The sequence below is a fragment of the Cololabis saira genome, chromosome 14 (genome assembly GCF_033807715.1).
Source record: "Cololabis saira isolate AMF1-May2022 chromosome 14, fColSai1.1, whole genome shotgun sequence".
NCBI lineage: Eukaryota > Metazoa > Chordata > Actinopteri > Beloniformes > Belonidae > Cololabis > Cololabis saira.
Window position 1 is genome coordinate 25,358,075 of NC_084600.1, and position 14,584 is coordinate 25,372,658.

The 14,584-nt window shown below is 37.7% G+C and overlaps 1 protein-coding gene across 2 annotated transcripts in view; it reads left to right on the top strand.

Moving 5' to 3' along the window:
• opcml (opioid binding protein/cell adhesion molecule-like) overlaps nt 1-13,968 on the top strand; it is a 564,503-nt gene extending 550,535 nt beyond the window's left edge. For both annotated transcript variants that reach the window (XM_061740231.1, XM_061740230.1), the window contains 4 exons: nt 9,132-9,269; nt 10,677-10,797; nt 11,736-11,887; nt 12,135-13,968. In XM_061740231.1, the coding sequence (XP_061596215.1) occupies nt 9,132-9,269; nt 10,677-10,797; nt 11,736-11,887; nt 12,135-12,235 (512 nt within the window). In that variant the 3' untranslated portion in view covers nt 12,236-13,968. The remainder of the gene's footprint in view (nt 1-9,131; nt 9,270-10,676; nt 10,798-11,735; nt 11,888-12,134) is intronic.
• The last annotated feature ends 616 nt before the right edge of the window (nt 13,969-14,584 follow it).

The following is a 14,584-nucleotide window of genomic DNA, read 5'->3' on the forward strand; positions in this document are numbered from 1 at the left end:
TCACTATTGTCAGGGTGTTGTGTGTGTTGATGGGCAATTAATCAACTGTGATATCTTATGTGACCAGTAGAGGGAACTACCTAGTTATATGACTATGTTGTATGATGGGAGACCAGCGATGAACAAGAGTAGCTACAGGCGATGATGTTCGTTTGTACATTAGATTTGAGCACAAGCTCATTATGGATTAAAACCAAGTCTCATCTTTTAAGACTCAAACAACACTTTGTGTACATGTGACGCATCGATGCACTCTATCCACGTACGTAATCAATGATGCGTCGTAGCAGCTCTACTCATAATATAAACTGATGTCTCAATTTATACCTCTCATTATACCTTAAATTATGTGTGGGTTTTGTGCTTCTGAGTAAAAGGAACACAGATGGTGAGAAGAGTGTAGCACAATGGAGTCAACAGTGAAAGGGAGCAAGACAGATTAGGTGAAAAGGTGTACAGAAAGATGGTTATAATCCCAAGGTGAATCCTGTTCCAGCCTCATTGAGTGGAAGGTTTTCTATAAATAAACAACTTCATGGAAATAATTTTACGAGACGGATGGTGAGATAGGTGAAAGACAGGAAAGCTCACATCTCATAGATGAATCTGAAGAAGCAATTGGCAAGTCCTTTACTTATTCTATAAACTCAGTTCAGGGATACATTATTAATTTAATTCCCAGAGCGAAATGACATAGCTCATGATGAAAAAGAGTGAGGGTCATCTGAGAAGGTTGTCATCAAAAAGAGATAAAGACTATGGCAGATTAAACTTTACCACAGTGTGTCCTTCAACAGACTGACGCCTCAAGCAAAGAAGTAATGGTGGAATGTGACAATAAGGTGAGAGGAAGAGAAAGGGCTAGTGGCTGGTGTCAGCGTGAAAACAGTCCTTGGGGAGACACCGTGCTTGGTGGGGTAGCTGGAGTGTCTAGCCATCAAATCGACCATGACCTGTTTCAAGTACCGTCTGCTGAGTACAGAAATCAGCTTAGAAAATGTCCACAGGGCTCCACAATGGTTAGAAACCATGAAACACTACCTGCTGGCTGCTGTCATTGCTGACACACTGCCTCATATCAAGTCGCCTCAAGTGCCTTTTTTAGCCAGGTGATTCTCTTTCCTGTGTCCCCGGCAGTCCAGTCACACACATGCAATGTCTTGCATAATTTGCATTTTAGGTTTAAAATAAAATATGTCCAAGTTTCCTAACAGTAGCACCATTTAATCTAATCGGTAAAAAGTTGTTTCTTTTTTTTTTTTTTTTTTTTTTGGTTTCACGGGCAATATCCAAGCTCTTTGTGATTAAAAAAAAACAATTACATTCACTTTTCTGTGTGCATCCCTCTCAAATGACATAAAAAGTGTGAATACTTGCCTAATATCACACAGGTTAGTGATAAATTCGATCCATGTCAGAGTTTCTGTCCTTGTTATGTTTTCTCCATGTGGGCAGGCCTTCTTCAACAAACAATTTAACAAGGGTATGACGAGTTATTCTGGAGCATGGTCACCCAATTCCAGTCCTTGAGGGCCACTGTCCTGCATGCTTAGATGTTTCCCTGCTTTAATACACTTGATTCAAATGGATGAACAGACTTGTGCAGATCTTGATGACAAGCTGATGATGATTCATTCATTTTAATCCAGCATGGAGCAGGGACACATCTAAAACATCTAAAACATGCAGGACAGCAGCCCTCTAGGGCTGCAATTGGGCAACACTTTTCTGGAGTGATTAAATGTTGAAACCAATCCCAGATCAAAGTGAGTGTGTCTGCACTGTGGCCTGCTTTTACTTTGCCTGCTGAGCCAGCAGCATGACAGCTGAAGTCCACTGATGTATGCACAATAGCCATACTCACTTTTTAAGTGTTTTACAAATGTAACACATCCAGCTCTAAACACATGTTGTATATTTATCCAGCAGTTATGACGCAATCACACCTCTTTTTGTTAATATTGAAGTAAAAGTCCTGGCCCAGAAGAAAGGAAGTCTTAGATATCCGTAGAACTCCATTACATTGATCTCCTAACAGTGATACAAGGCTTTATAATAACCTTATCCAGATAGGGGTGGATGGATTGAGGGTTTGTGACCATACAATGACCACTACGTTGGGCAACCGCTTTACTCATTCTGTGATGCCAAAGCTGGTGCCTCAGGTGGTGTGAGATTCATTTTAATTAATTGCAAATGGTGCCACATAGTTTTCTATTCTTTCTATTTTGCCTCACTGAATGTTGTCTAGGCAGCAGAGCTCCTTAAGCTGATGGCTAATGTTGAGGTTCTCTGCCAAGTGCTTTAAGATTCTCATTTGTGCCAGCTGCCATCCAGTGCTTTAATGGTTCTCTTATTAGTCATCCAGTCAAGCTGTATTGGCACTGATGTGCTAGAATTATGACCAATGCTGCAGACCGGTGATGTGGGTGTTGATGATGATGAGGATTGTTTTTGTATTTGTGTATCCAGAGTAATGTGTTACCATTATGAATAATTATCTGCATTCACCAGGGTAAATTATGTTGAAATGTATATTATAAAATTGATGCTTTCTCCATGTGTGGTCATTATTTTACACACTTTTCTTCTGCATTCTGGGGTTCAGACTCAACTGGTGTCAGCAATGTATTGATTGGGTTTATTCACCTCTGCTCCCTTCAAATTATTTTTTGACTGTGTATATAGGACTACTAATGTGGGCATAAACTCTCTTGTAGTAGCAGAGGGACATCTTTTGGCCTAGAGGGGCTACCTGGTGGGAGGTTTCTGCTGATTGGGTATTGTAAAAGCAGGAAATTAGGTTCAGCCCTATCATGTGACCACAAATCATTTAAACATTTTGACCAAAGACACTTTGCTATGAGTACATTTAGTTACAGTTACAGTTAGAGAGTAGATGAAAATAATAATGGATGGACCAACGACTTGGTTCAGGTCTATTACACCAATATATCCAAAATATATTATCCAATATAACATCCGGAGGGGGGGGGGGCTCTTTTCATTTCAATTGCTACGACAGTGGTGTATGTTTAAAAAATAAAAAACGAAGCAAGTGGCATCCGTTTTTTACGTGTTTCTTCAGTCTTCTACTGTCTGTTTGTGAACTCCAAAAAATATGGAAACACGCTGGTTGAAGGGGCTGAGGACACAGTTGGCCCTGATAAAGGTTCCTGTCCCTGAACTCCTGCTAGTGGAAACAAGCCTTCTCTCTCTCTCTCTCTCTCTCTCTCTCTCTCTCTCTCTCTCTCTCTCTGTCTCTCTCTCACTCACTCACTCACTCACTCACTCACTCACTCACTCACTCACTCACTCACTCACTCACGCACACAAGCACACAAATAATGTAAACAGTCCCAGCTGCTACCTCTAATCCCGTAATAACAATATTCATATAATGATCGCAGAATGACTGACTTACCTTTATAAAGTTGATAATTACATTACTGCATCAAAAAAGTCACTTGTTAAAGAACACTGTATTTTAATACAGCAATGGGTGTAGCCCTAACTGTCTCTGTCCATCCATATGTTCACCTTGCCTGTTGCTTTGCCATTAAAGAAAAAAGTAACTTGCTTCACTTTTCTACAGGGCAGTTTGTTCATAGTTTCTCTCAAGGCTCAAGGCAAATGAGTTTTCTGTAACTGCTTCCTATTTGAGTGCTGGGTTTAAGCTTTCTACCTTTGGTCCCACACAACAGTAATATATGGACTATATTGATCGCGTAATCAGCAACAACACATCACCCTCAGTTTGATACTCCAGCAGTCACTCACTTCTTTCTTCTCCTCACCATCATCAAGTGTGAAATATGTACATTGCCTGTACCAAGTAAATGATCAAGAATATAGGAAAAATGACTGAAGATGGTGATATTTCACATCATGAATTTATGAAACATTTAAAAGCAATGTAATCACACAGTATCTACGACATCTCATAACTTTGTTTCTAGAAACTAAAACAATGTACAATTATAATTTGGTAACATCCAGTGCTTATGTAGGTTCTCGCCTATACTACTGTCTATTTGTTATTCAGTCAGGCATCAAAATTAAAAAAAGTGAATAATATTTTAAATACTTTTAACAGTTTAGTTTGACATGCAAAAGTATTTTAAATGTAGGGGGACTTTATGAGGACTATGTTGTACTAAAAGAAACAATAAAACAATATATTGTGTGTAGTTACAGAGTAACAATCCAATCCGGATGATTTTGTTATTTTTTTTATAAATTACATCTGTTAACTTCTTAGTGGTTTTATTTTTGTTATTGTTTATCACTACAGAAGTTATACAGTTCAATCTACTAACTCAGCAGGATTGTATGGACTGAATGACTGAAAGATCAGACAAAGCGCAGGAAGGAAGGGCTGGGATTAATGAGCTTTAAAGTCAACATCCAGGATGAAACAATACATATCTAGAACCCTACACCCAGAAGTGGATGTCACTTCAGCAGAAATCTGGAAGATTAGGACAAGAAGAGGTTGAGGGAAAACTGCCAGGGAAGAAGAAGCCAATGCAAAACACGTATCTCCATAAAACTGTGAAGAAACCGACATTGAGAAGTACCAGTAGCTAGAAAAAGCCTGGACTGAATGACAGTGTGGAGACGTTAATCATAAAACCAAGAACAGGGTTTGAGCACAACAGTGAAGGAGGCCAGGGTCTGCCACACCACAAGACCCCAGCTGCAGACTGTGTAAAGATCCCTCCAAGACAGTCTAGCATATAAAAAATGGGGTGTAAGATGCTGGCAGGTCAACAATACATGGAACACTATAATCAAGTATCTGGAATAGTGTACTGAAACATATATACTGAATATGGCTTAGAAGCCTCTAAGATCAAGATGGGAGATATTTGAAATATTGGGGAAAAATGGATTTACCAAATATTCTTTGGGACTTCCAAATCCAGACTAATAAAAAGGTGATGGCTAACCAGCCATTGCGGTGGTCGTCAAACACCTGTAGAAAGCATTAGTGAAAGATGTACTAATCCTAAGTGACAGCAACATTAAGGAGAAGGAACATATAAATCTGGAGGAATATCAAGTGTTGAAGGATAAGATGGAAAAGATGCGAAAGGTGAAGGCAAAAGAGCTTTGACTTCAAAGCTGTGAGATTGGCTCCAGCATGTTCCAGGAGCAACATCACAGAAGCGCAGTCCTGGAAACAGCAAATATACCAAGCAGAACCCTCAGCCTCCCAGGTCTCTGGTAGAGGACCCAAGCTCGAAGAAGGCAACAGCAAGACGACATACTTGGATCTATAAAGTGCTGCATAAGCACAGGACCATTTTTTCACATCAGAGGTGAAGATGTCAGAATGATGTCATTGACTTTGAATTCTGTTCAACTCTTCAACCCTCAGAATAGGTGTCAGACAACCAGTTTGCAGCTATACAACTTAAATGCCAGCCAATCAAATTGAACATAGGTTCCAGGAAATTGAAGGCATGATGGAGGAAAAACGTATTATTGCTGTGTTCAATCAAAGCATCTCATTTTACCAGACTTCGTGCTCAGGTTGTGACTCAAACTTCTGAAATATGCTAGATGAGTGCCAGAGACAGTGAGTAAATCTGGTATGCACTGCATTTAGGGAGTAGCCCTTTGCTTATGCATAGCTTTGATAACTGCTATTGTCATAGAAAAATCAACATTTATTATGACAGGAGGACTGTGTCAAAGCTGTGAAACCAGACAAACAATAGGCATTTGATTTGTTGTTAATTAAAATGAGAATATGAGATAGGCATCAGCAAGAAAAAAGCATAATATGAGACACCAGCAAGGGAAGAAGTAAAAATGTCAGTAACACTCACCATCAACTTCCTGTGCTACAAATGATTCACTTGAGAAAACAATTACTTGTTTTGTGAATGAATTTGTAACTTGAAATCAGCTTGTTTTACTGTCTCACTGTCTTACTTTTAAAATGACAGTTGAATTGTTGATTTTTTTTGTCATTTGAGATGACGAAATGGATCCTAAATGTGAGACATCACATTTAGTTGACTACTTTGGCCAAAAAAATGCTATAATATGTTAAAAAAAATAGTGTCACGCCATTGGCAACTTGATGCGATAGCTCTGCTCACATGACAGCATTGCTTATCCTTTTTTTTCACTTTTTTGAAAAGTTTTTCTAAATCGACTGTTGTGGAAAAAAATAGAATGAAATCATCAAACTAACTCTGGTGGAATATTAGCAGTTTATTTTACTTACCTTACCTGAGTGCTCTGACAGCAAGTTGTCTTTCCATTTTATAACAGCGTCTGAGGGAGAGAAGTAAGAAATAACCCTCATCTCAACAAAAGGGAGAAGAGGTCACTTAAAGGAGCTGTATGTAAGAGCAATAATAAAACGAATCATAAAATGACCCTGATATGTCAACAGACATTTAAAAATCATGTTCATTTCAAATACTTATGTCACTGACAACAGCACTCAAGCCAGGATATTCCAGTTTAAAAAGAGGAGTTGCAGCCCTCAACTGATGTTTATGTTGTCATTTTTTGTTTTGGCCTGAAGCTCCACCCTCCACCTATCTCCCAATCACCAAGTCAGTATTGTTTCTGAAGCTCCACCCTCCACCTATCTCCCAATCACAAAGTCAGTATTGTTTCGGCATCCGGGTTGCCAGCTCGGCTCTAATTATCGCAGCCATGGCAGCCTACGTTCCTGCTGCATTCTGCAGCCAACCTGGCAACCTCTGGTCGGGGGGAGGAGGGGGAGGGTACACGCCGCTCAACAATATTTTGAAAGTGACTGCAGTACCAGTTTTGGCCATTTCTTACAGACGGCTCCTTTAAAGTTAAACACACACAAACAAAGTATACATTAAAGCAAAATCAGAGCCCATGGTCTGTTTTACAAAATCCTCAATACACTTTCAGACTTTTATTTCTGGTGACCTGGTTTACAACCTATGAACTGGTTTATGGCCTGCGCCTAAAACAGAAACAGATAATCTACTGGGATTCAGCATTTTCAGAAGGGAAGACAGAAAAACCATTAAACACATGTCATGAAGAACGACAGGGAGAGACACACAATTATTGCTAATATTACTAGAATAAGAGCTATATATACACTATATACGTATATATATATATATATATATATATATATATATATATTAATGTGTGTGTGTGTGTGTGTGTGTGTGTGTGTGTGTGTGTGTGTGTGTGTGTGTGTGTGTGTGTGTGTGTGTCTATACATACAATATATTCCCATTATGATACACATAAAAGGCCACCCTTTGGATCTCATCTTTAACTTGGCCTAGATGTTACCAGTATGTGCATGTGTGTGTTTCACACACATATTGGTGTGTGATTGATAATTTCTGTGTACTTTTTGACTTCATCCCCTGTATTCACCACTTCCAAAACTGAGGGTCCAAGGACTAATTATTTCTCAGGATATTCCCTCAGAAGTTTTCTCATTTGTTTAATCTATGTTTGATGAGGGATTGCAATGTCATTAGTGATGCTTTTTTAATAGTTATTGCTCTGAAATTCTTGATGTGGTGGCACCTTTGAAATCTGTCCATGTTCCCCACAAAAAAGGTTGTCCGTGGATAAATTAATCCAAAACCAATGTAATAAAAAAAACTGTTGAAAAGTAAACCCCTGTGGAAATCAACTAAACAAGTTAAAAAACTTCACCACAGGAACTAAGGGCCTACTTGAATGATATTATACATACAGACAGAACGGAATATTTCTCCAAACTCATAGATTCAAATAAGTAAAATCTTAAGGTCTTATTTGATCCTATTTCATCTATTGTTTTTCCAATGGTCCCCACAGTGCCTGTGTCCTCTAAGGCTGACTTCGATGATTTCTTTAACTTTTTAGTGTCCAAAGTGGAGAACGTTGGAGCGAACATTTGCGCGACATGGAAGACCTAAATGTTTGGTTACGAGGATGTGTCGTCTACAGTTTTTTGACCACGTTATTTAAGTTGTTGTTGCCATGGAAGACTGTTTCGTTTGCTTTTGGATGTCTCAATAATTTATAAAATACTTTGGAACAAGTTGGAACGTAAAGATAAAGGTTATGATTTTTTTAAAAGCTTGGTGACCTAAAGTTTTATAAACGTGAGTGAAGCGGACCACCCCCTTCTACACCAGCTTTTAAAAAGAAAAGGCCGATACAATACCAATCAGCAATTATTCACTAGCAGGAGTAGCAATCAAGAGTTTAAAAGCTTAAAAAAATACCCAGATTAAGAGCCTATATCCCTGTTGAATTGAAGTGGAAATGATCATTGTAGTAGAGAAGGAGCAAATAAGAGAATCAGAGAGAGGAAATTTTAATATTTTTGCCTTTAATAAGTAATTTCCATTCAGTTCAATTCAATAAAACTACCGTATATATAAATCTTACTTAAATGTCTTCATAAAGTCATTATAGAGCGTTATAGCTGTGGGCAGGTGGGATCTTCTGATGTGGTCTGTGTTGCAGTTGATCCGAAGAAGCCTCTGACTGGAGATACACTGTTTATTATTATTTCAATATTATCTGAGAGAGTTCATCGCTGTTGTTTCAGTAACAGTCTGCACCCCCTCGCCCATTAGCTTGTGCAGATGCTTTGTGTGACTCAGCTATTGCTAAGCTAAAACACAGCGCTGCTGTGCATTTGTGAGGAAGTTTCAATCGTGCCCCTATCTCTAATACACTTCTATCATTTCAGCAGTTTGTTAAATGCTCAATTAGAGAAAATAAAACTGTGTATTTTTTAATTCAAACAGGCTTATCTCCATGACCAACTCTCAGCAAGGCAGATCATAATCTTTTTTTTTTCTCTCCCTGTATAAACCAATTGACCAAAGAGAAGCTTGTGTTTTAGATTCCACCTACAGTTGGATACAATACCTCTATCTACAATCATTGTCAGTTATTAATATATATGTATGTATATATGTATGTATATATATATATATATATATATATATATATATATATATATATATATATATATATATATATATATATATATATATCTCAAGCATAATTGCAGGTCATTCATCTTTCAGAATAAGGTGGATAACTCTAGCTAACACATCAGTATATGCATTTTTTTATTTATGTGTCCTTTCTCTCCACAGGCACCTATAAATTTGTGACGGAGGGGGAACATCTGGAGCTGACAGGCGTCACCAAAGAGCAGTCAGGATCATATGAATGCGTGGCCTCTAATGACATCTCAAACCCTGATGTCAGAACAGTGCAAGTCACTGTAAACTGTAAGTGTCACAGTGTCACATTAAGATACATTTTCGCTTTTTAGTTAAAGTATGAGGGGAACATTACTTTCAGAGTATGATATTATGGTCTAGTCTTTTCTGATAGACACATTATATGTAGTTGATTTTTAATGCTTTCCAAGATAATAAATCAAACTCTGTTAAAGGTCCTGATTCTTTCTCAGTTTTTCAATTCACATTAAAAGTGCTGCGCTTTTGTGAAATTAATAACAGAAATAATTGACTTAGAGGTTAATGAATTAAAATAGAGCACCACCTGAAAATCCAGAACTAATAACTAAAAAGCACAATAAAAGTGGCTGTTGTTCATTGGGTGCCAGTCTGTGACCAGGGGTCACAAACACATGCACAATAACCACAAACAACTTCTCACATTAAACTATACCTGAGTTTAATCAGAGTATTACAGATGATCAATCAATGTTACTTAGAATACATTTCACATGAGCAAATAACTAAAACATGGAATGGAAATAAGTGGAAAGTGTGTGCGTGCGTGCGTGCGTGCGTGCGTGCGTGCGTGCGTGCGTGTGCGTGCACACCACCGGTTATATAAAATAATGGACAAACCATTACGTCAAAAATGACAGTGGCATTTAGCCGGATTAATACAAACGGCTGGTTGCTTAGCGCGGCAGCAGGACAATTACGGATGAGGATGTTATAACGGCTAGCATAGGCTGAGCAGACTCTTAATCAATAATTTTAGAAATACATTTATTATTTTATATAAACTCTCCTTGCGTGGGATGAGGGATGAGGAGATATGGCGTTGGTGCAGCAGCAGCTGACTGTACTTCTTCTCCAGAAGGTCTGAAAGCACTGACAGGGAAACACACAGGTGCTTCTTACAGCACATCTGGATGTCAAAACATTAATGGGTCGCTGCGTTTCAGCACTGCGGCTAGAAGGGTGGAGTGATTGCCAGTTTTTCGCAGCCAGAAGGCTTTTTCAGGTGTGGTGCTGTAAATAGCAGACCCTTGGCTGGTGGTCCTTTAAGCTGCAGTAGAAGCACAGCTCACAGGGTCAGGATAGACCATCTCAGTAAAACTGTGAGAGAGTTAGTGAAGTTTGGGGAACAGAAATATTCATGGCTTGTTTAAATTATTAAACATCAGCCAATACCTCTGCTGGTTTTATTGCAGGAAGTGATACCCTATCTCAACCTAGGTGTTAAAAAAACGTTGAAACGCCTCCTGGGTTTCTAAATCATTTTTTTGGGTTGGTTTGTTTCAAAGCCCATCTGATTAGTCAAGAATGAACAGAATAAGGATGCATCCAAAAACATCAAACAATGTTACTACATCCAGATGGAGGAAGATGGATGGATGAATGGCATGGATGCTATGTCCAGTGATATGAACTTGTTATTGCTTTGTTTTCCAGACCCTCCCTTAATTTCAAAGGCAAGGAGTACGGGTACTCCAGTTGGTCAAAAGGGAGTGCTGCAGTGCGAAGCCTCCGCGGTCCCAAGGGCAGATTTTGAGTGGTACAAAGAAGACCGCAGGCAAGTTGCTGCTCTGATCTCAGTGCATCTCTATTACTGACTTAAAACAAATTGGAACTGAAAGAAAATCAGAAATGACATGGTTTGTTGTAATCTTTAAACTGTGGGTTTCGTTTATTTGAAATAGCCCATATTGAATAATCTGTCTTTAATATATAATATTTATATATATATATATATATATATATATATATATATATATATATATATATATATATATATATTTAGGATAGTTTATTTGGTAGAATTGCCTTTAGGCTTAGCTTAAATCTTGTCTACCTCGGCTCTCATGTTTTGGGTAGTACTTCCCATGCTTCTTTCAATATCTAGCTGAAGTTTTGGCCCATTCCTCCTGGCTGCTCTGATGGAGATGGTTCCAGCCATATGCAGTATTTTCTTGTTTTGTAGCCTTTCCCTTAAAGTTAGTACAGACTGTGTATTATAGTGGGTAATGATGCTCTTATTTTTCAGGCCACCACTTTCACAGGCTCTGTAGTTGTTTTGATGTTCATTTGTTAATTCCACACCCAAACACATTGATGTCTGGGCCTCAAAAGCGTTGAGCATTGTGGTACTCTATTCTCTCATGATGTTGATTCTTGCATATTAGTTGTTGAACAAATACAGTAAGACTACAATCCAAATCCTCTGTCCTCTATCTTCATTTTTCCATATTTCACAGAAAAAAAACAAAATCATTTCTTATTGACTTGAAATGGGAAAAGAGAGTTGGAAGGAAAAAAAGGTTTATGTGTCCTTTGCTAAATTAACTTTTGGTTATTACTGTATTTCTTGGGTCATCAGATATGTGTGATAAATTTTATAAAATCTTTGAGGAGACAAAAACATAGCCTCTCAGATTATGCAAGAAAAACACATTGGCCATCTTTACCGCTCATCACCAGAAGCATTGAAAACTGCTCCTATGTTTCTTACAGACTCCTCAATGGACTAAATGGGGTTAAGATCGAGAATCAAGGTAAACAGTCGCTGCTCATCTTTTTTAATGTCTCCGAAGAAGACTATGGGAATTACACTTGCGTTGCCATGAACACGATGGGAATCACCAATGCCAGTATAATCCTGTACGGTAAGAATATTAATACATTAAATGTCTTAGCTGGAAGAAAAAAAAAGAAAAAAGAAAGAATTGGTATTCACATAAACATTACATGAAACTCACGCTTTGTATGCTATTTGGCCATCTTCTACTTTTCCATAATTTTATAACAACTGAAGCACCTTTATGTACAATAATTCTACCATTTATGAGTACAAAACCTTCATACATATTCAAAAAAGAGAAAACAATGGTGCATTGTTCATTTCTTCTGCAGGTCCAGGTGCAATACATGATGTGAATGGGACAGCACCGTTTCCCCGTAGTTCCTTATGCCTCCTGCTGACTGTAATCGCACTCTGCCTGCTCAAGTTCTGATGCAAACTGTGGTCCTCTTCTCGCTTCTCTCAGCATTGTACAGCAAGAACTGACTACTAGTCATATAAGACGGATGGGAAACTAAGAATGCCACTGGTTCACTCTTTGTTTTCTTTCTATTTTCCTTTTGGCTTCGCATCAGAGTCTGTTCTCTGTTGGCTTGCCAAGAGTGAGAGGCGTTAGCCTGAAGAAGGAAAACATTTTTAACCATGCACTAATATGATGGTAGAATGATAAAATTTGTGTCCCCTGAGCTTTTTGTATGTGAAAAGGGAAAAGGAAAAAAATATGTGTATCTGTTGATAGTTGACTGTTTATTGCCCAATATTGAAGTGTAAATTCAAATTATTACTATTATTGTGTCACATTCTTGTTCAATATCTGTATAATATCAGTTAAGCTTTTTTTTAAGTAAATGACAAAAAACGAAATAATGCAATGTGATTGTGGAATTTTACTGTATTTTTACAGTTGTATGCAAAACAGAATTACTGGTCAGCAGTTCAGAAATATAAAGAATACCTAATTTCTCAGGCAATGTCCTATAGCATAGTGCATCCAAATTTTTTATCTTCATCATAGTGTGTGGAGACAAATGTCTCCTGCATTCACGTATCAAACTGCATCTTTGAATCGCCTCATCACAGTGTCACAGTCTAAAACCAGATTTTCAGACTCATTCAAGTGAAGTATACTTTAAGACTATAGCACGAGTGTTGAGACCCTTTTTTTTCTCGACAGTCACAAGCTGCTTCTGGACTGGCGTGACATGTTTAATAGTACTGATGGGATCTGAAATGTGGTAGTGGATATTTTAATTTGCAACTTTGTACTCAACTTACTTCTCATTAACCACTCTAGTTAAAAATAAGTAGTTTTAACTTTTTAAAAAAGTTCTTTTTTAATTAGAAGGCTTTGGTTTCATGCTGCAAGGAGTAAAATGTAATCTAGTGGTAAATGATTAAGTTTTACACAAAATTTATAAGGCTAAATTTACATTTAAAATTCACATTTAATCTGGAGCCTTTCAGGCAGCGTCAGTGGTGCTCCCAGTTTTCTTCCTTTTGAGAAGTAGAGCTTTATGCAGACTTTCTATTTAAAGTTTGTTGGTTAGGGCTCAGCTGTAGTGGGCGCTGTGGGGCAGCTGTTCGAGTGATAGCAGAAACAGAATGGAGCAGGTGCCTCCACTCTGCTTATCACCCTCTCATTTAAAAACCACAGCAGCAGGAACCAGAGGGTAACCAGATCCCAAAGCTGCTATGCTTTACCTGCACATTTCCATAAGCTCTAAAAAGGGTCTTGTTAATAAACAGATTTGGATAAACTTATTATGTCCTGCTGGCTAAGCAACCCTTAATAGCAGTCGTTGGCAGCTGAATTCTGCTGCAGAATTGTACAGCAAGTGACTTTATTTTTCACACGTGTTGTTTTCTTTCTTTCCTTTTGTTGTTGATGTGCAACTAGAAAATACATGGTCGAGTGCTAAATATTGTTTGTAAAATTTGAATTATTTCTCAATTCCATACACTCCCAAACCATTATGAACCTCTGTGTCAATTTTGTTCTCAAAGCATGTAAGAAAGTACGTTTTTCTGTTGACAAAGCCATTCCTTTTAACACATATACAACTTTTGTTGACTTGCTATGTGACGTTGAACAGTGTCATCATAAATCTTTCCTGTCACCCTTTTTACTGTTACCCTTTACTTTACTTGACCCTTACTATGTGTATGTATGTATGTATGTATGTATGTATGTATGTATGTATGTATGTATGTATGTATGTATGTATGTATGTATGTTTATGTATATGTATGTATATGTATATGTATATGTATATGTAAATATATATATATATATATATATATATATATATATATATATATATATATATATATATATATATATATATGACGCTATGGAGAACCTGGGTAAAATTCCCAGTTTAAGGACATCATCCCTATAATTTTTTTCTTTCTCTTTCAAAAGACTGCAGAAAGCTCCTCTCATTATTTTCTTACAGTACACTAAATGCAAACAAGAAGAATCAACATGAATGAAAACTCTCTCTAACTACTATGAAGTGTACTACTTCAGGAGTTTGCTAGTTTCAAGTGTTGTGAATCTTTGCTTTTAACCTGATGTGCCCCAGCTAAACAATGGATGGTGTTCTCCAAAATACAGAAGTGACAGCTTTGCTCTGTGGCTGGTAGGTGGGACATGTACCTGGGATTATTGTAAGGTTGGTCTCAGAATTTCCCATGACAAGAGTATATATAGAGCACAAGTTGTTAATAATGTGATCTCCCTCTTTGTCCAGTTCACTCTTAAGAAAAACTAGAGTAAGAC